Genomic DNA, 19982 nt, shown 5'->3' with positions numbered 1-19982 from the left:
TAAATCAATAGTTTTACGAATAACCAGTTACTCGCACAGCATCTGACATTTAGTAGGCAACCAATAAAAATTGAATGATTGCATGGATGAACGTAAGACATGCTCAGTCATGGAAGAAGGAATGAGGATGCTCACAGTCAATGAAATATGATTGAGCCCATGAGGCTCAGCCCCTAAGCTTGTGGCCATAGTTAGGATCGTCCCATCCTACCTGATGGGACGATCCTAACTAGTAAAAGTAAGATGATCCTGGCAGTTTTTGCTTTTCGTCTTCCTCTGTTTCTCAAGAATGTGTCAGAAAACGAAGAGGTTAAGGAGTATGTCCCTACAGGCTGCCTGCCTTGCCCAGCCCCTTTATCACTTTCTCCCTCCTCTGTTGAAAACGTGCAAAATCAACTGGGACACACGCATACATTCACGTAACAGTAAGCAGAAACCCAAATGTCAAAGAAGCGGAAGATGAAACGCTCTCAGGGTGCTGACTGCCTGGCGTAGAGCGGCCGAAACCCTTCACCCGAATCTCTTACCAAGACCCCTGGGCAGATAGGGCGTCTCGCTGGAATCATACAAACATTCCAGTGGCATATCCTGTTTTCTTCTAGTTCCAGGAGTTAACCTCGCTAATCACAGTAAACTCGGAGTTGGTGGACTGGCGGAAATTCCTGTTGGTGACCTCGCGACCGTGGCCCATCCCTCTGGAGGAGGAGCTGCTGGAGACCCTGCAGAGGTTCAAGGCCGTGGACGAGGAGCAGTCGGGCACCGTCACTTACGAGCAGTACATGCAGGTGGCTAGCGACGCCCGGGGGCGCTAATCCCAGACCACTTTCCGCCTAAGAAGGCGAATGTGACTGGGGCCCTTGACCAGAGCAATTCTGGTCGAGAGCAGAGTCCAGACTGCAGAGGAGTGAGGGAACGGTGAGGTCTGTAGAAAGTGACCAGAAGAAAAAACTCATTTATGAGAAGCGTGAGTAAGGAAGGCGTGAGAGTGAACTCCCATAACTGAGAAGGGCCTGCATTGCTCATTGCCTGCCTGTAATCGAATTCCCCCTGTTGCCGACCAGCTCACACTGCTGGCGGACACAGAGATGTCCACGCTTGTAAGGTGCTCATTTTGAAAAGAGTGATCCCCTAGATGCCTGTGTCTCAGGTGCATGCCTCCACTGAAAGGTCACCCCCCTCCCGCTTCTTTCCTCCCGTGATGAACGCCAGCCCCGACGTTCTCACGCTCTCACCACGGAGCCAGAGGAAAGAGCACTTCCACGGTGAGAAGAGCCCTTCAAGGCGGATCAGACCAGCTCAGGTGATGAGGCTCTGACTTACGTCCCAAGTAGAGCCGTTTAGGAATTCTGAACAAGCTGTCCCGAGCTTACAACTTGTGAAGGTGATTTTTATCTTTGGCTCAAGGCTTCTAACAGTGGGCACTGTGCAGTCCCCCGCCTTCACTGTTTACAGTGCGTGCCCGTCAACACAGGATATCGATTTAAACATCCTTTTTCACAGACATGAGACGAGCAAAGGGTGGTAGCGACTTTTACCGAAGTCCTGAGCCAAAACCAGAAAGCTCCTTTACCAAAGGTGTGCATTTCTTAGCAAAATGGAGAAATGCTTCCTTGGGCCCGGCCCGTGTTTCGGGAGCAGTTGATTTCTGAACTCTGCCCTCTCCTCTTGCCCCCAAATTCCCACTCCTCGGGAGCCCCGGAACAACGAGGCCATCTGGAGAGGCCCCTGGACCATCCCACGTCGTAACTTCTACAGATTTCCAACACTCCCCAGCTCACCAAAAGCAGTTCTTTTATGGGAAAAGTCAAACAGCTTCTAGGGCAAAACTTTGTAAGATTTATTGCAAATGCCACATGTCAACGGGGAAATAGTATAGGAAACTTCATTGCTGAGATGAAGTTTTCTGGGAGAGAAAGGCTCTCTCCTCTGCTGTTTGTCTATCGTTTTCTTTTCTTCTGACTAATTGCAAGTTCACCACAGCAGCCACATGAGAGAGCGTGCTGATTTCCCGGCTCTCACGATGGAAGGAGACACGAGGTTTGTGAGGTCAGGGCCCTGCGCCTCGGCTCAGCCTTGCATGTGAGCATGAAAGCCCGCTCGCCCTGTGCTCCCCGCAGCCCTGCAGCCGCCGTCACACGCCTGCCTCTGTCAAGTGTGCATGTGTAGTCAGTCTCATGTGCAGCTCTGTGATGTTCAGCTCTCACTCCTGCTCTCGGTGAGGGTGCGTGTTATTGCAGGCTTCATGAGTCAGGCGTCCTAGGGTCCCAGCAGTGCGGTCATTCTTTTCTAAGGAGAGGCATTGAAAGGCCAAATCCTCTGGCCATATTTTAGCAAGAGAGTTCCAAGGGCATTTCCATGTTTTAAGGAGAAATCACCTCCCAGGGAGGCAGGGTGTGGTGGCCTGAACTCGCTTTGCCCATTGCAGCCCTGCTCTACTGGTTCAGGTCAGCATTTCATATTGTAAAAGTTTTCATGGATGACTTTTTTAACACTGTACGTTGTTTTCCAATTAGGTTATTTTGTTCTTTCTAATGTGGCCCTCTTGTGTGTGAAACATTTTTTAATCCTCACCCAAGGATATGCTGTTGTTTTTATATTATTGTTTTGGAGAGAGGAAGGGAGAAAGACATGAGAGAGAGACCACCGATCGGTGGCCTCCCAGATGTGCCCCGACCTGGGATCCAGCCTGCAACCTAGGTGTGTGCTCTGACTGGGAATCGAATCGGCGACCTTTCGGTGCACGGGACAATGCTCCCACCAGCTGAGCCACACTGGCCAGGGCATGTGCGAAACATTTGAGACAGTTTTGTAGTTTCTGAAATGCTATAAATGTTTGGAAAACTAATCTAAATGAACCATTGGTTTTACAAATCAAGGAAGATTCCTGTGCACAGAAACCGTCGGATGTGGAGTTGAGAATTGGTTGAGCGATGGGGGAAAGGGTAGGGATCCTACCTCTGTTTCTTTATTTCCACTCTAGCCTCTTTTACTATTTCCTCTTTATTACATGTATTCAGCAATTTGATTGTTATGTTACTCCTTGTAGTTATTTTTCTGCGTGGGGTTCATTGAGCTTCTTGAACCTGTGGGCTTTTTAGTTTTTGTTTAATTTGGAGAAATTTCAGGATATTTTCCCAAATATTATCTTCTGCACCCTCTGCTTTCTCAAAATCCAGTCACATGTTTATTGTCCCACAGGTACTGAAGCTTAGCTCAGTTTTCCCAGTCTCCCTTCTCTGTACTTTATTTCGTATTCATTTCTATTTCTGTGTCTTCAAGTTCACTGATTATTTCCTCTGCCACGTCAACCCTACTATTAACACCATCCCGTGGATGTTTCATTTCAGTTATTGGACTTTTTATCCCTAGAAGCTCAGGTTGGGTTTATTTAATTTCTTTTATTTCTTCCTTCATTATGTGCATGTTTTTCCTCCACATCCTTGAACAAGTGAAATATATTTAGAATCACTAAGTGAATGTAGCCTTGTCTGTTCATTCTATCATCTGTTTCATTTCTGTGTTTGTTCATTTCTATTGATTGGTGTTTCTCCTGGCTATAGGTCATATTTTCTAGCTTCTCTTGCATGCCGAGTAACTTTATATTGGATGCCAGATAGTGTGACTTTTATATTGTTGGGTGCCCAGTTTTGTATGCTTTACATATTGTCAGACATGCAGAGATGTTACTTGAGTCAGTTTTGTCATTTCAAGGTTACATTAAGATTTGTAAAGATGTGTCAAAAAGAAAGTAGAGAATGGTCTGAGCAGAGACTGATATGACAAGATGAAAGTTGTGAGAAGGTTGATGTGGTTGCATGGTGCAACTAAAACAAATAAGAGGGTGACTGGACACATAACCAGCTCCAAGGTGACTGGGGGAGCCTGTGAGGGAGTAATGAGGTTCCACACCAGTATGGCAGCCATGGGAAGGGAGAGATGGGCAAGACATCGCCAAATGGGAATCCAGGGATTTCATAATCGGTGTTAGATACAGGCTGAGAAACAGCGAGGTCAGTAAAAAGTAGGCCTTTGAGCTCTTGAGTCAGCCAGTCAGTTATTCAACAAAGACTTTCCAGAACCAACAATGGGCTCTGAGAACAGACAGCAACTCAGGCAGGGCGTGTGGAATGCGAGCTACTGTCACTGGTGCAGTCCCCTCCAAAATATTGCTGTGTGAGCAAAATCTAGGGCAGTGACCTTCAAGCCTCATCGCATGTCCCAAGTTCAAACACAGCTGGCATCCCTAATTTGTGGATTTTCATTTATAAATTATACATGTGTGCTACTGCAACTGATATATTATAGACATTATTACATTTTTAAAAATAAAAGTTACAAATGATGATCAAATTACATGTAATTGTTAGTTCTAGTATTTGCTCCTGCATCCCCAAGGTTTCTCCAGCCCACTTCAGACACCTCCACAAGGTGGGTTCAGTCTCTGTGGCTTTTAGCAGAACAATTATATCTCAGCATGCTACATGAATAATTTTTATTTTTGTTATAGGCTGGTCTGTGGTTTACAGAGGATGAAGATATAAAAATTCCAGAAAATCCTCTTGAGCCGCTGCCATTCAATAGGCTGGAGCATCTCATACAGGTAATTACTGAGATCTTTAAAAGCAAATTAATGCTTTGCCCTGGCTGGGTGGCTCAGTTGTTTGGAGCATCATCTCATACACCAAAATGTTGCAGGTTTGATTCTCTGTCAGGACATATACCTAGATTGTGGGTTTGATCCCCAGACAAGGTGTGTAAGAGAGGCAACTGATCTAAATTTCTCTCTGACATCCATGTTTCTCTCTCTCTCTCTCAAACCAACAAAAACATATCCTTGCCCTGGCCGGTTTTGCTCAGTGGATAGAGCATTGGCCTGCAGACTACAGGGTCCCAGGTTCAATTCCTGGTCAGGGCACATGCCTGGGTTGCTGGCTCGATCCCCAATAGGGGGTGTGCAGGAGGCAGCCGATCGATGACTCTCTCATCATTGATGTTTCTATCTCTCTCTCCCTCTCCCTTCCTCTCTGAAATGAATAAAAATATTTAAAAAAAAAACCACACATCCTTGAGTGAGGACTTTTTTTTTAAATTGAGTACTTTGACACTGATCAATTCCTTTGTCTTTTCTTCCACTTGTATAATTTGTTTTAGACACCACTGCCACCCTCCAGTTCCTCTGCTCCATCTGCCAGGGAGAGACTAACACTCACTAAGTCACTAAGTGGCAGCACAGAGGAGCCCTGGGGAGGAGGCAGGCCCCACTCCTAGGTAGAATCCGCTGTTGACCCTCTAGGTGAATTTGGACAAGTTCCACCACCTCTCTGGCTTCCCTCCTCTCATCTGTCAAATAAGCTAAGATGTTACTCACCACATTTGTCTCTAAGTGCCCTTCCAATTCAAAAAGCTTAGCATGAAAATGGTCATTTTACCCATATATGTCTTTGTTCATTTCTTTCTGATTTTGACTAACATGGTACAACATACCAACAGTTTGCATATGGTATTGGCCATGGCCCATTGGATTTTCATTATTATCTAAAATATCAAGAGTAACTATTGATAATAGTACTATAATGATAGTGGTAATACACTGATGATAATAATAGAGTAATGCTGTTACCTTCTATTCCTGAGGCCATAATAGAAAGCAATACCTTAAAATCTAAAAACAACTCTGACTTCAGTGTAAATGTTTAAAATATGAAAATATGCAAAACTCAATAAGCTAGGAGAAGTGTTGGAGGATAGATTTAGACACCACAGCAAACTGTGTAGATCTATTATTCCATTTCTAGCCAACCGTGAGTCTGAAATTGCCGAGCAAAATTGAACATGACTCCAGTTATAACCTCAAAGTGAGCAATTTCCTTCCATTGAATGACATATTCTGAACACCTCTGCTAAATGCGAGCCGAGAGCAGGGAGGAGAGAGGGCCCAGGAATTACCAGGAGCCCGAGACAGGTGGCAGTTTCAGGGGCAGCTTTTTGTTTGGGTTTTTTGTGTGTTTTACAATGGGACCCTGGGGGACTGAGGTCAGTTCTGTAAAGCTTCGCGAGGCCGTCTCTCTACGATTTTGTGAGCAAATCTGCAATGACATGAACAGGTCCTTCATTACTTGGCAAGAAACCAGCAGATTGAATAGCACCTTCCCTTCCAGACAGCAGTTTTTAGAAATGTCAGACAAATACCAGATGGTCGCAGTCATATGTGGACTCTAATGGACAAAATAAACTGATGAGCAACATAGATCCAGAGGCCTGGATGCATGCAACAGACTGGCAGCTGTCAGAAGAGAGGGTGGTTAGGGGACTGGGTGAAAGAAGGTGAAGGAATTAAGCAAAAAAACACATATGCGTAACCCATAGACACAGACAACAGTGTGGTCATGGCCAGAGGGAAAGGGGGTGGGGGGGGGGGGGCAAAGGGAGGATGTATGGGGCAGAAAGAGACCTTGCTTGGAGTGAAGGGCGCACGTTGCCATGTGCAGATGATGTTTTGTTGAGTTGTACACTTGAAACCTGTATGGTTTTGTGAACCGATATCACCCCAATAAATTCAATTTTAAAAATTAAATTAAATTGTTAAAAAGAAAAAGAAATACCAGCCGAGGGCAGAGCCTTTTAGTTGCTCACCCTGCCGCTAAGGCCAGACGGCAGACAGTGGGTCACCCCGGGACCGAGTAGCAGCAAAGCAGGAAAGGGCCAGGCCCCTCTACTCCTAGTCTGTGCAAATCCCTGAAGTAACTCAAAGGCAAGTGATAAGGAGAGGAAAATGCATGGTCCTGGATGAACCCACGAGCAGGATCATGACCCCTGAGAAACCTAAGGATGCCTTAGCCTCAGAGGGAGTTTCTAAGCATCTCAGCCTGGCTCCGGGCCTGGCTTACAGAAGACACTCAGTAAACATTCGCTAAAAGGGTGGCTGGATGAATGAACTTACAGATCCCATCAAACTCTGATTCTTTCTTTTCTGCTTTGTCAGCGTAACCAATTTTATGCATTTTCCTATAAACATCATTTTTATTTACACGTTTATTAGATTTGCTGAATACCAGAAGTTCCCTTTTCCGTCTTGATGTATGTCTCAGTAGATGCGCCCACAGCCGTAGGGATTGCTGGTGATAGGGAGCGGCATGGTATCTCGGATCGAGGCCCTGGCTCCTCACAGCGCAGGCCAGGCCCAGCAACACGGGAGCCCCCTAGGAGCTTGCTACATGTGAGGGACCTCAGGCTGCTCCAGACCATCGGCTTCATTAGAATCTGTATTTCGAGCAGATTCTCCGGGTCACTGTATGCACGTGTTTGAGAAGAGCCAGTCACTGCCCCAAACAGGTCCAATGGGTCGTAGGTGTGGCCTGTGGGTCTCAGGCCATGGCCTCAGCTTTGCAGGACCCCAGAGGATGTTAGGTTCCCGCGTACCAGCTCCTCGTGCTGCCAAATGCACAAGACGCTGTGCAGAGAGCTGGCCGCCCCCTCGGGCCTCAGCATGAGAGGGAGACTTAGCAAACAACGGCGACTCGGTGGGTAGCGCACTCTCTCCCTGGAGGTGCGCCCATGTGGGAAGAAGTCACGTTACTGTCAGCAGATTAAGTCTGAAGTCCAGAGCAAGGTGGGCCCGTCTAAAGATTTTAATGGCAAGGGTCCCAGTGGCCTTGGGCATAGTTGGCCCGCCCTCTCCCCACTCCACACACAGAGGGGTGTACCGGAAGCTTCATGCTCAGGATTCAGGGCCCAGTTTGTCAGGGTGGTGCTGATCACAGACCGAGGGGTCCTTGCTCTTGGGTTCCCTTTTCCTACTTAACGTGTGGTCCCCACCATCTTGACTAGCACATTTTTTTTCCTAAATATGTTAATACCATTGGATAGCATACAGTTTCCTTTACCATTAGAATTCCAAGCCCTACTTTTTATGGGTTTTTAAATTTTATTTAGCATATTCTTCGTTTACTATCATTCATTATATGTTAGTTTTACTGATTCTGTCCTCAGAAAGTGACCGTTTTCCACAGCTGCTGGGGAGAGGGCGTCCGCATGCCCTGTCCACCGGCTGACAGCCTGAGTGCGTGCAATTGATCTTTGGCTGACATCCTTTGTGTGCGCAGTTCTTCTTCAGGCTCTTCGCTGACCCTGAGAAGGATCCACCCCTGCTGGACTACACACAGATGCTGCTTTACTTTGCTAGCCACCCAAACCCTGAGGAAGGGGTCTACAGGGCCCTCAGTGTGGCCATTGGGACGCACATCTTCCAGCCAATCGAATTGGTTCCTCTTCCTATAGATCAGGTAATTGAGTTCCAGAAATGGACCAGCCCTGGGGTCTGGAGGGGGATGCCAGCAGGTCCTACATGTCTAACAAAGACTGCGTTCTTTTCCTTTCCGTATTTTCCTGGATAACTAACACAACCAAGTTGCACATACTAGGTCTTCAATCAGCCTTATTCAGTTGGACCCCACTGTCCAAAAAAAATGCTTTTGTAGTCGTCAACATTTGCTCAAAGTTTCTCGGCGGAATCAAAGTTTGCTCTGTAAAGGACAGCCTTTCTTTTGCATGAAGTGTTACTCCTGATAAATGAGAAAGAACGGGGGTCAGTCTATCTGAACGCTTTATGGAAATCCTATGTAAAACCCATCCAGACTTTAGACACATCCCACGTGGGGAGCCTGGATGATCTCTGAGAGAAGAGCATTTCATGTGAAGACAGCAGTAAATTCGAAAGCCCTAAAGTGGGGTCACGCCTGGTGTATTCCAAGCAACAGAGAGTCAGCCGTTGTAGTTGGAGAGGAGTGAGCTGGAGGAGTGGTTGGAAAGGAAAGTGGGGGAGAGAGCTCAGAGGGCTTGGCAGGCCCTGCCAAGAGATGGGACCAGAAGTCATTGGAGTGTGGCCATCTGACTGACAATGTGAGGCCCTCCGGGCTGCGATGTTGAGACCAGACTGCAGTGGGCGGAGGGGCGGGGGGAGGAGGGAGCAAAAGAGGCAAAAGGAGAGCTCGTTATTCAGGAAAGCGGTTGCTTATCCATGGAATCCTTTTGCTAAGTTATTTCTACCTTGATTTGGGGACAACATGTTACCCCAAAGTAGTTGCCACATAGCAAGTATTCAACTGTTTGTAAACATGGCAGGAAAGAAGGGGGGAAGAGAGAGGGGAAGGAATAGAACCCAGTCTCCAAGGTAAAGCAGAGGAGAGCAGCTATTCCAGGCAGAGACAAAAACAGGATCCATGAGGCTGCAAGGAGCCAGAGACCAGGAAAAAGGACGCCCATGCTAGAGCTGTTGCTACAGCAACAGACAGCTGCCTTGGTGGGTAGCAGCCAAGCCAGCTAGCAGGGCAGAATCCCTTCTATCCCTGAATCACCCATTCAGAGTCAGCTACTGCCCCACCCAGGAAGCAGCTCCCCTGGAGGGCTTCTCTCAAGAGCTCTTTGAAAACCCAAGGACGCTGCACCTGAACTGACCCACAACCAGGGAACAGCAGAGTGAACCGCAGAGGAGCCAGGGATGGAATGCACGCGTCCCACACCACGCGGGCCGGCCTGTTCCTGGCCTGAGTGAACCCTAGGAGGTTTGACCTGCAGGATCCACCCACCTCCCTCCTTCTTGCTCACCCCTGTCCTGCCATCCTGCACCCACTGATGCGGCTCTGTTCCTGTGCCCTTTCCAACTGTGTTCTAGTTTCCTGGGCAACCTCATCCCAGGAAGCCATCATGAGCCTACTCAGAAATCACACCTCCAGCAGATTCACAGCCACCCCCACGGCACTGAATCAGAGCTCTGCTTTCGCTTTCCACATAAACAACTAGAAATCTCCCCAATATGTCAGCTTGTCTTACTCTGCTTCTGAGACGCAGGCTGTTCTAGTTGATGTGGCACAGACCTCCTGTTTAACCCCCTTCTTCTTGGGTATTTTAAAAGACGTTCGAGAGCGGAGCACGAATGAGTATGCCCTAGTCCCAGTGAAACTTGAAGTAAGTTGACACATTGGAAAATGGTTCATTCTGACCCAGGCGGTGTGGGGTTCTGATGTTGGAATTTAGTAACCAGTCAGCTTGAATCTCCCAGAGTTTGCAAGTCTCATTAAAGCATCTGGGCAGAGCCTGGGAGGCCCTGGGGTTGGAAACACACACATTTTTATTCCATTTGGCTCTCTGATGCTTTGCCCACATTGGTCCTGTTAGTGACCTGCTCCGCCCTGAGATGCGGGAATGAGCTGATTGCGTATAGAAATGCGTGGTTTGGCCCATTCCGGAGACCATCTGCTGGGAGGCCTCCAGGGCTGCCTCTGGGCGTTCGCCGAGTGTGACATGGCATTTGCTAGGGCCACAATCTGATGACCATGTGACTCACACAGAATTTTGATGCCACTAATAATTGCTCATTCAGATGCACCGGCTCTTTTCCTCTCCCGCCTCCTGGCTTTGATCACACACCTCCATTAAAAACCGTGGTCTTTCCAAGATGTGTGTTGGAGAAGGTCCCTCTGCACACGCTGCAGTCCCTAGTCGCTCTGGTCCCAATCTCAGCCTTGCTCCCCTCTCCCCTCCCTCTGAACCACTAATTCCATTCTGTCCCAACCCCTAGAGAGCAAAAATGTTAAAAGCATCCTCTGACACTAATAAGTTAAGGATTAAATTGTTTTCCTTTAGCTAAACTTGAAAGATGACTTATCCATGCTGATTGTGTCAGGCCTTGGACAAGCTGGTTCCTCTCTATGGAGACAGTGCGGAGAGACCAGTTCCTTCTCTCTTTAATTGTGGTATCACCTGCTCCTCTAACCTGACTGGTCATTGGCTTACCCACAGGCTCTGTCTGTATGTGTCCACACAGCACCTGTGCTGCATCTGAATAGGAATTCACTCATTCTTCACTCGCTCAGCAGGAGGTTTCACATCTCTAAGTACGTTTCACTACACTGGGGAATTGTTGATGGGCAGCCACTGTGATGATCCCCAGGCTTCCTAGGTGGAGACAAGGCCAGTTTCCCATTTCTGCCGTGTAGCGTTTCAGCTGTTCAAAATGGAGAAGAGGATGGATGGATGGATGGATGGATGGATGGATGGATGGATGGATAAATAGATGTGCTTAATTCCAAAATCTTCACCTGATAGAAAGTTCTCTCTCTCTCTCTCTCTCTCTCTCTCTCTCTCTCTCTCTCTCCTCTCTTTCTCTCTCCCCCTCCCTCCATCCCTCCCTCTCGGTTAGATTTAATTGCCAACAGAATGGGGCTAGAATTTGGACGTGCTTTTCAGTTTGGCCAGCATATTCTCTTCTTGACTTTGTGTAGCTAGTTTGTGGTAGGCACTATCATCCCATGGCATAAAAAACAGGTGACAACGTTGGTGCTTTTTCAATGCCTCTGTTACTGGGAAGAATTCAGTCTGACTTCATGTTCTCTTCATTTGTTTGTGCAGACCTACTTCTTCACTGACGAGAGTCCACTTCAGGACTATTCTGAACCAGAGGAGAACTTTTTAAATGCGTTAAGGGAATTCAGAGAGGAAAGGGAGGAAAAGGAACAAGAAATCCCTGAAAACCCCAACACGGAAAAGATTTCTTTGGAAACACTGCTCAACGTGTTCGGAGCACAGAACAAAGCCCAGGACGCCAACAGATTTGCCTGCCACCTGAGGGCAGAGAACGCCTACTTAGAGGTTGGTCAGACTCGGCAAAGGGAGCGACGTGTGCATAAGAGAAGTTGCCCCAAGTTGAAGCATATTTTATGGAATTTCTTTATTAAGTAAAAAGCACTTTTTAACATTTGCAGAACTGTAATAGTAATTAATTTTATTTTTTTTAAGAACTTCATAAAAGTATTTGAGGACCTGGGTGCCAAGAATCTGGAGCCGATCGAAGTCGCGGTTCTTTTGAAGCATCCTTTTATTCAAGACCTGATTTCAAGCTATCCAGGCTATAAGATCCCTGTGAGTATTACCCAAAGGCATCCTTGTTGGGCTGAGCTCAGGTTGGAGCGTAGTGGGACATTCAGATGTGGGCTAGCAGGAAGGGGGAAGAAGCTGGACTCAGCCAGACAGGGTCTGGGGAAGCTGAGCTGGGAATGGCATCAGGCCAGATAGGCCAGCCTACAATACCCCAGGGCAGCAGGCCAGGCACAGTGCAGATAGCTATCAGTAATAGGGGTCTCTTAGTACTATAGATAGTACTGGAGATACTAGGGATAGTACTCTCGTTGCTATGGATAGTACGAGAAATACTAGGGATAATACTCTCAGTGTAATGGATAGACTACTGGGGTAGTACTCTCAGTGCTATGGGTAGTACTAGAAATACTAGGGGTAGTATTCTCAGTGTTATGGATGGTACTAGAGATACCAGGGATAGTACTCTTGGTGCTATGGATAGTACTAGAAATGCTAGGGATAGAACTTGAAATACTTGGGATAGTACTCAGTGCTATGGACAGTACAAGATATACTAGGGGTAGTACTCTCAGTATAATGGATGGTACTAGAAATACTAGAGATAGTATTCTTGGTACTATATGTAGTACTAAAAATACTAGGGATAGAACTCTCAGTACTATAGGTAGTACTAGAGATACTAGGGGTAGTACTCTCAGTGCTATGTCTAGCACTATAGATAGTACTAGAACTACAAGGGATAATGCTCGTACTATCCATAGCATCGAGAGTACTATCCCTAGTATCTCCAGTACTATCTATAGTACTAAGAGATCCCTATTACAGATAGCTATCTGCACTGTGCCTGGTCTGCTGCCCTGAGGTATTATAGATAGTACTAGAAATACTAGGGATAGTACTCTCGGTGCTATGGATGGAACTAGAAATACTAGGTGTAGTACTCTCAGTACTGTGGATGGTACTTGAAATACTAGTAGTAGTACTCTCAGTGCTATGGATGGTACTGGAAACACAAGGGATAGTACTCTCAGTGCTACGGATGGTGCTAGAAGCACTAGGGGTAGTACTCTCAGTACTGTGGATCAGCCTCATCAGGACCATAGGACTACCTTGGATCTAAAACAGAAGGCTGGAGGTAGATGATGGTTAAAGCCAGATGGATGCCAGCATTTGTGTTCTGGATAACTCCCGCCACCTAATGACCCTAGCCTGTGATTGAAAAGTATGGGGAATAAATCCCCCCTTGCCGAAGAGAATTGAAACCATGATCCCCAGCCAAGAGCTGACATATCCATGGTACACATTGTCTATGTAATACACACGGTCACAGTGCCTGGGAAAGATTGGGTGCCAGTTCCATCCAGGAAACTGTGTTCAGGATGGGGAAACTGAGGACGAAACCCATAAAGACTGGACCAACCCAGCAGAAAGAAGGAAGGATGAAAGGAAGAGCTGCACCTCAGAGCTCACTCGGTAGCCAAGCAAGTTTCAACTCCACGTGCTGAATGTACCCCCACCATGGCCAGCCCCGGCTCGCCAACAGCAAGGGGAGGAGGACAGAGGCTGGCCCCTTTCAGGGTGTGGCAGCTCCTCCCACACGCGTGGAGCTCTCCTATTTGGCTCCTGCTAGTTGTTTATTGGACGAAAACACGTTTGCTGAGCTTAAGATACAAGCACTTTAGCTTTGGTAAAATACAGGTGATATAAGGTGCACTTCTCTTGACTTCTCAGTGATTACTACCTTTGCCCAGAAATGGGACTATCCAGACTTAAATATCTTTGTCTCTAAATTGGTGATGCTTTCTCATGCAAATGTTATTACCTATATCAGTGATCATGGAAGTGGGTGTCTACTAAGCCAGCAGTAAAGCATGATTATCGCATTTAGGAACACGGGCTCTGGAATCAGAAAGCCATGGGACTGAGTCTGGGTCCACCACTCCCTAGAACCGGACTTTCACTCTCTCTTGGTCCTGGCTTTCCGGGCTGTTCAGTGGGGTTAACAGCCCTTCCTATTTAAAGGGTTGTGCTGAGAACTCAATGAGATTACGCAGCTGAAGCACTTGCCATGGTACACGACAATGTGTACCACGCATGTCAAGCACTACAGAAAAGACGGCTGTTGTGATGACTAGTCAACACCCAGCGCTCACCACTGACGCCGGTCATATAAGGACGCATGAGCACCCAGCTCGCTGCTGCTCCCAAGCAATACACTTTTGTTTGCAAGAGAATTTTTTCATGCAGGAATCCCATGAGAATGATGTAAGGTGAACCACCCAAGCGCACGATTATAGGAATTCAAAACATAGGGCCTTCTTGGATGTGTGTGCTAGACAGTGAGTCCTTAAAGATGGCCAGGGTTTTGGAAAGTGGAGGGCGGGGAGGGGTGTCGGCCTGGCTTTTGTTGTGGGGTGGAGTGGGGGCAGCCTCCCAGGTGAGAGGAGGGGCCTGGGCAAAGGTGTGGAGAGGACTGCATGGGAGGAGCAGGAGCCTGACCGGCTGACGGGAGTTGGTGAAGGGCTTAGTGATGCCATCGGAGCAGTAAGATGGGGCCAGATTGCAAAGATCCCAGCGGCCACCCGGGGAAGTTCGGATTTGATTTGAAACGCGATGGAGAGTGGATATAGACTTCTGAGCAGGGGTGTGAAAGGGCATTAATTTCCTCATCCCTGTGTGTTTCTTTGTCTTAACCATAGCGTCTCATTATGCCTCTACATCTTACAGGACTCTTTTAAGAATTATTTGTGTCTCTTTCTTTAAATAGGTCTGAGATATTTGGAAACACAGTTGGCTGTTATTCCAAGTTATTCACACATCCCACAAACACCTGCTGTTTGCACTGAAACTAGTATGCCGCGTGTCCCTTTCAGCGTCTTCTATTTTATTCCTTCACTAGAAGCCCAATGCATGAAGATTGGTGCAAGAATGGGCCTTTCTTTTCCTGGCTGCAGGCACTGCCTTTCTGCTCCCGCCCCAGAGCCACCTCTTTCAGCTCCAGCCACGCTCCAGCCCCACCTTTCCACACTGCCCAGAAGCCCTGAGCGGCTGGGATGGTGCAGAATGCCTGCATCCCACCCCGCCCCCAGCCGCTTGACACCTGCATATGCAAATTAACCTACCATCTTTGTTGGATTAATTTGCATACTCACTCCTGATTGGCTGGTGGACATTGCGAAGGTATGGTCCATTTGCATCTTTCTCTTTTATTAGTGTAGATTAGTACAGGGCAGCTTTCTTCCCCACTTCATTTTAGGAGGGCATAAGTCAGTACACCCCTAGAATTAGTGGGGACAGAGCACACCAGAACTAGATAAAGGAGCAGTGAGAGAGAGATGAGTGAGTGTCACACACAGGATGGGGGAGTCATCAGCTGTGGGGATCTGTCACCCTTTTTTCCCTCTTGTTAGACATCCCTCTGGGTACGGTGGGTTCCGGAAGCCTGTGACTTCAGACTGCATTTCATCCCACGTGTTCCGTCCACATTTCAGGGAGCGGCCCTTTTATTTTGAACCAGCAAAAAGGTTTTTCAAAACCCCTTGGCGTTGTGGGCAATAGGATTCATCTCCTATTGCCAAGAATAAGTAGGAGCATAAAATGATACCACAGGTATCCCGGATGGGAGAAAAACTCGCTGCGAAGTCAGGACCACTTGCCATCACCCCTACTCTCGCCGAATGACTGGCCACCATGGTGGTTACCTTGCAGAGAAGAGCTAGTCCTCACTTTGCAGAGAAAAGAACACAGCCCGCAGTGCTGCCTCAGAGAGCCAGCCCCTGGGGAGGTGCCCTCACTCCTGGGGAGCTGGCCGCCAGAAGGCTGCTTTTAATATGGTTCCTTCCTCATTTGGAGGGAGTGTCATCAGTTTGCAGCCTCTTCCACTGAAGTCCTGCTGGCATCTTGGACAGTGCGGTTCCTCTTTGCGCAGGGCTGTCTCCCGTGTGGCAGCAATCTAACATTTGGGGCCTTACCCACTGTGTTCCACCTTGATATATTGACCCCCAAACTACCTCCGCACCTTCCCCAGTGCCCCCCGGCTTCCAGCACCAGAGTGGCCTGACGCTCTAATAGCAGAAAGGGAGTTTGTCTGTCAGCCAGTCGTCAGTCTGTTCAGTCTCGTTCCCTCGCTGCCAGGGTGCTTCTGCTGAGTCAGCTTCCTCGCCTCTCCTCTCCTTGACCTTCACATCTCCTCCCTGTCACTCCACTGAGGTGTCTAAGGAGTCAGTGGGCCACCACCATCAGGACTCACTCACGATTGCGAATCAAGGGGAGTTGAGCCTGCCACCTGAAAAGGCTTAATTCTGATATTCTAAAATGAAAGAAGTCTCCTTTTCCATAACATGCTCTATTCTCACTTTCACTAAGTAAAAAAGGAAAGACACAGAGAGAGAGAATAAGAAGGGAGGGGAGGGAACGTAAGAGAGAGGGGAAGAGAGAGGGAAGGATGGAGGGAGGGAGAGAGGGAGGAAGAAAAGAAAGAAACAGGAGGGAAGGAAGGAGGAAGGAAAGAAAGAAAGAGAGAGAGAGAAAGAAAAGGAAAGGAAAGAAAAGGAAAGAGAGAAAGAAAGAAAGAAAGAAAGAAAGAAAGAAAGAAAGGAAGGAAGGAAGGAAGGAAGGAAGGAAGGAAGGAAGGAAGGAAGGAAGGAAGGAAGGAAGAGAGAGAAAGAAAGAAAGAAAGAAAGAAAGAAAGAAAGAAAGAAAGAAAGAAAGAAAGAAAGAAAGAAAGAAAGAAAGAAAGAAAAGGGAGGGGGGAAGGAAGGAAGGAAGGAAGGAAGGAAGGAAGGAAGGAAGGAAGGAAGGAAGGAAGGAAGGAAGTTAGGAAGGAAGGAAGGAAGGAAGGAAGGAAGGAAGGAAGGAAGGAAGGAAGGAAGGGAGAGATGGAGACAGAAAGAAAGGAAGAAAGGAGGGAGGGAGGGAAGGAAGACAGAAAGGAAAAGAAAGAAGACTCTGAAGACTCAGGCACAGGTCTTAACATCATTTTTGCTCCAGATATCCATGAACAAGTAAGTAGATCGCATTTTAAAATGAACTTTAACCACAGTGGTGTTATTTGAAGATCTCTCAAGATAAGTAGAGCACAAGCTAGAGTGTGGTTTTTCAGGTTACAATGTTTGCTCTTATAAACAGTGGGAAGTGGAAGGTTGTTGCCTAACAGCTCTGTTGGGCAACAGCTCAGTTTACAAAGTTCGTGTTTGAGAGCAGCAACATTTTAAAAGTGCATATTTAGAAACCAAGTATGCATAAGTATTTTCATATGTTTTATTTTGCTCCTGCAGAGGGTGGCCTGGCTTTGCGGTTAGGAGAGCAGGCTCGGGACCACACTGATTGAACCCAATCCGTGTGTAGGGTTCATACCAACCAATTGTGTGATCTTGGGCAAGTGACCTGATGATGCCTTGGTTTCCCATCTGTAAAATAGGGTTAATTATCACACATACCTCACAGGGTTCTTGTATGGATTAAATCACTTAATCTATATATAAAAGTGCTTGGCAGCGATAGATCACTCAATAAATGCTAGCTATTAGCTATCATTATCAGTGGGTCTGATGGTAATTGTACGGGAACTGTTTCTGAGCTGTGGAAAGGCTATGTGTGGGAGAACTAATAGGCTGGCACATCGCCTCTTGAATTCAGAGTCCGCTCTTGGAGAGAAGGAAAGCGGTCCCTGCTGCAGGGCCCCGGAGACAAAGGTTCAAGCCCAGGATCACCCGTGTGGAAAATATCTACACGGAAAATTCAGATTTTTATGTGGGATTTTATAGTTGTTTGAGTAGAGTTGCTTATTTCACCTCTGCTTTCATAGATCTGATACAAAAAGTAAGCTTCCTAAATTATTAAGAAAATGCTTTGGTGAAATGTGCCAAGACCAATGAGAGCATTGTGCCTTGGTTATTAGCGAGTGGAGTCCATTAATTTCCTCTGACAAATATACTTACAAATGCAAGCGAACACACGATTTTCTATTCAAACCTAACAGATTTCTTATCATGAATACGTGATGAGTATATGTAAATTTCTTTTAACTAACTTCTAAATGGAACATATAGCTTTAAAGTTAGGGCTTCCATTCAACAGGAGATAATGATAAATCTGTCAGCGTTAAAATCGGAAGAGAATTTCTGTGAAGCCCCAATCACACGAGGACCAAATTCCTATAACTGTCAGTGTGACTGGAAGGGACTCTCGTGCTGTTTGGTCTTCAGGGCACCTGACTTTAAAATATGCTCCCACCTTCTCATTGACCTTCATAACAAAACACGATGGCTGCTTCAGTGCCTCGTGCTGTCAAAGTTCCCAGGTCAAACACTTCCAGACTCTCTCAAGCTTTCCTCAGTTAACTGCCCCTGAAAACTATGGCCTGCGATTTCAGCTAGAAACGTAGCCCAGGTTGGTTTAAGTATCTGGAGTTTTCAATTCTCCCCCTGCCACGGAGTGTCAGATAACCACAGGCCAGCTCATCCCTAAGCGCCCGAGTTGACAGTCAGTACCTGCACTAGTTAAAGGGATTCAGAGTCCTTGGCGGGTGGACTGCTTCTTCTCTCAGTTCCTCTTCACTCCATTCACTGAAGATGGGCCTTTGACTGTAGAAGATCTGTGTTTTCAAAGAAGCGTTCCTAGTCAAGACAGTGATTCACTGCGATTCCTGGCAGTGACATGTAGAAGCAGCATGTGTGTGTGTGTGTGTGTGTGTGTGTGTGTGTGTGTGTGTGTGTGTCACTCGGCCGAACTAACCCATGTCTTTGTGAGTGAAGTGGCCACAGTCAAACTGAAACCTTTGGAACTCACCTCTGAAGAAAAGAAACTTCCCTAAATTTGTGTGTGTAGGGGAGGGAGGGAGCAAACTAGAAACCACATAAACATAATTCTATATTTTCCACAAGTGTTTGTATCCCTGCTACACTGTGATAGTATGTTAAGTTTATTTTTAACAATAGGGTGGTGAAGGCATGGGGTAGGGAGCCGGGGCAGGCTAGAAGGGGTCAGAGGGGGGCGGGAACCTATGTAATACTTTCAACAATAAAGATTTTTTTAATCACAAGTATAATAATAATTTACAAATAGATTGAAAAAATATCTGTGATTTAAAATGTAAGCAAGCTGGGCATTTTAAGTGGGTGAAAAACAGATCCTTCTATTCCTGGTATTAAAAACAAACAAACAAAACATGGAGAGATGAGGCAATCCCCACCACCTCAGTAATCTGCTGTTCTAAAAGTCTACAAGTCTGTAGACATGATTGATTTAACAGTAGGATTTTCCTTTAACAGAAAGTGAATACTGCTTTTGATTCATTAATAGAGAAATAATCTTTTGGCTTACCCATTATGTGCCAAACTCCATGTAATTGCTTTTATAAACATGCTTTAAGCTAATGGGACAATTCCATTATGAAATGAGGAAAAGCGGGAGAGGATTCAAACTAAATACAGAGCAATTTTATCAAAGGGAAACAATAAAAACCTACTTACTCTTTAATCACTGCCATGTATTAGGTGATCATTAATCCTGTCATTTGTAAATGTTTACAACTTCTCTTTAAATCTCTCCTCTTAGGATATTAAACTGATTCTGCAAAGGAGTGAGCACGTACAAGGAAGTGATGAAGAGAGATCTCCCTCAAGACTGACAGAGGACAGGAAATGAAAACCAAAGAGTGTGATGGTTACAATTTGGCAATGAATCCTTCCACATCCAATGCAAACACGGTGTTTGTCATGTATGTTTTTGTTGTAAGTGTAGAAATGACCCCTACCAGGTTATGTGGAGGGCTTCTTTAACTCAGAGAATATTCTGCAATAAATCTTAAATTTCTGAGCAAAAAAATGTAAAGTGAAAAGAAATGCATTTTGAAGGGATTCTGAAAAATAGAAGGCACCAGAACAAGATATTCCAAAAAAAAAAAAAATCAACACATGAACAATCCCTATGAGAAGTATCTAGATGAGGCAGATGCAGTCAAAATTCCCCCAAAGCTCCACACCAGGGCATTTCTGCTGTGGACATTTTGTGGTTCTGGCTCCGAGTGCTGTGAAGTCCACGGTTCATCCCACTAGCCAAGGAGAAGGCTGCTTTATCAGCCGCTGGTACAAGTCAGGCTCCTGTAG

General features: G+C 46.4%; 1 protein-coding gene across 1 annotated transcript in view; it reads left to right on the top strand.

The window, feature by feature from the left end:
* Window positions 1–19521, top strand: part of SPEF2 (sperm flagellar 2) — a gene marked incomplete at its 3' end in the record, with an annotated part of 125186 nt that extends 105665 nt beyond the window's left edge. The window contains exons 31-36 of the mRNA XM_079798216.1: window positions 603–785; window positions 4508–4600; window positions 8103–8282; window positions 11407–11646; window positions 11794–11916; window positions 19432–19521. Of these exons, the coding sequence (XP_079654342.1) occupies window positions 603–785; window positions 4508–4600; window positions 8103–8282; window positions 11407–11646; window positions 11794–11916; window positions 19432–19521 (909 nt within the window). The remainder of the gene's footprint in view (window positions 1–602; window positions 786–4507; window positions 4601–8102; window positions 8283–11406; window positions 11647–11793; window positions 11917–19431) is intronic.
* Between the last annotated feature and the right edge of the window lie 461 nt (window positions 19522–19982).

Source organism: Cnephaeus nilssonii (genome assembly GCF_951640355.1).
Source record: "Cnephaeus nilssonii genome assembly, chromosome: 2".
In the NCBI taxonomy this organism is placed as follows: Eukaryota; Metazoa; Chordata; class Mammalia; order Chiroptera; family Vespertilionidae; genus Cnephaeus; species Cnephaeus nilssonii.
The sequence above is the reverse complement of the archived record's forward strand: the minus strand, read 5'-3'. Positions and strand labels throughout refer to the sequence as shown.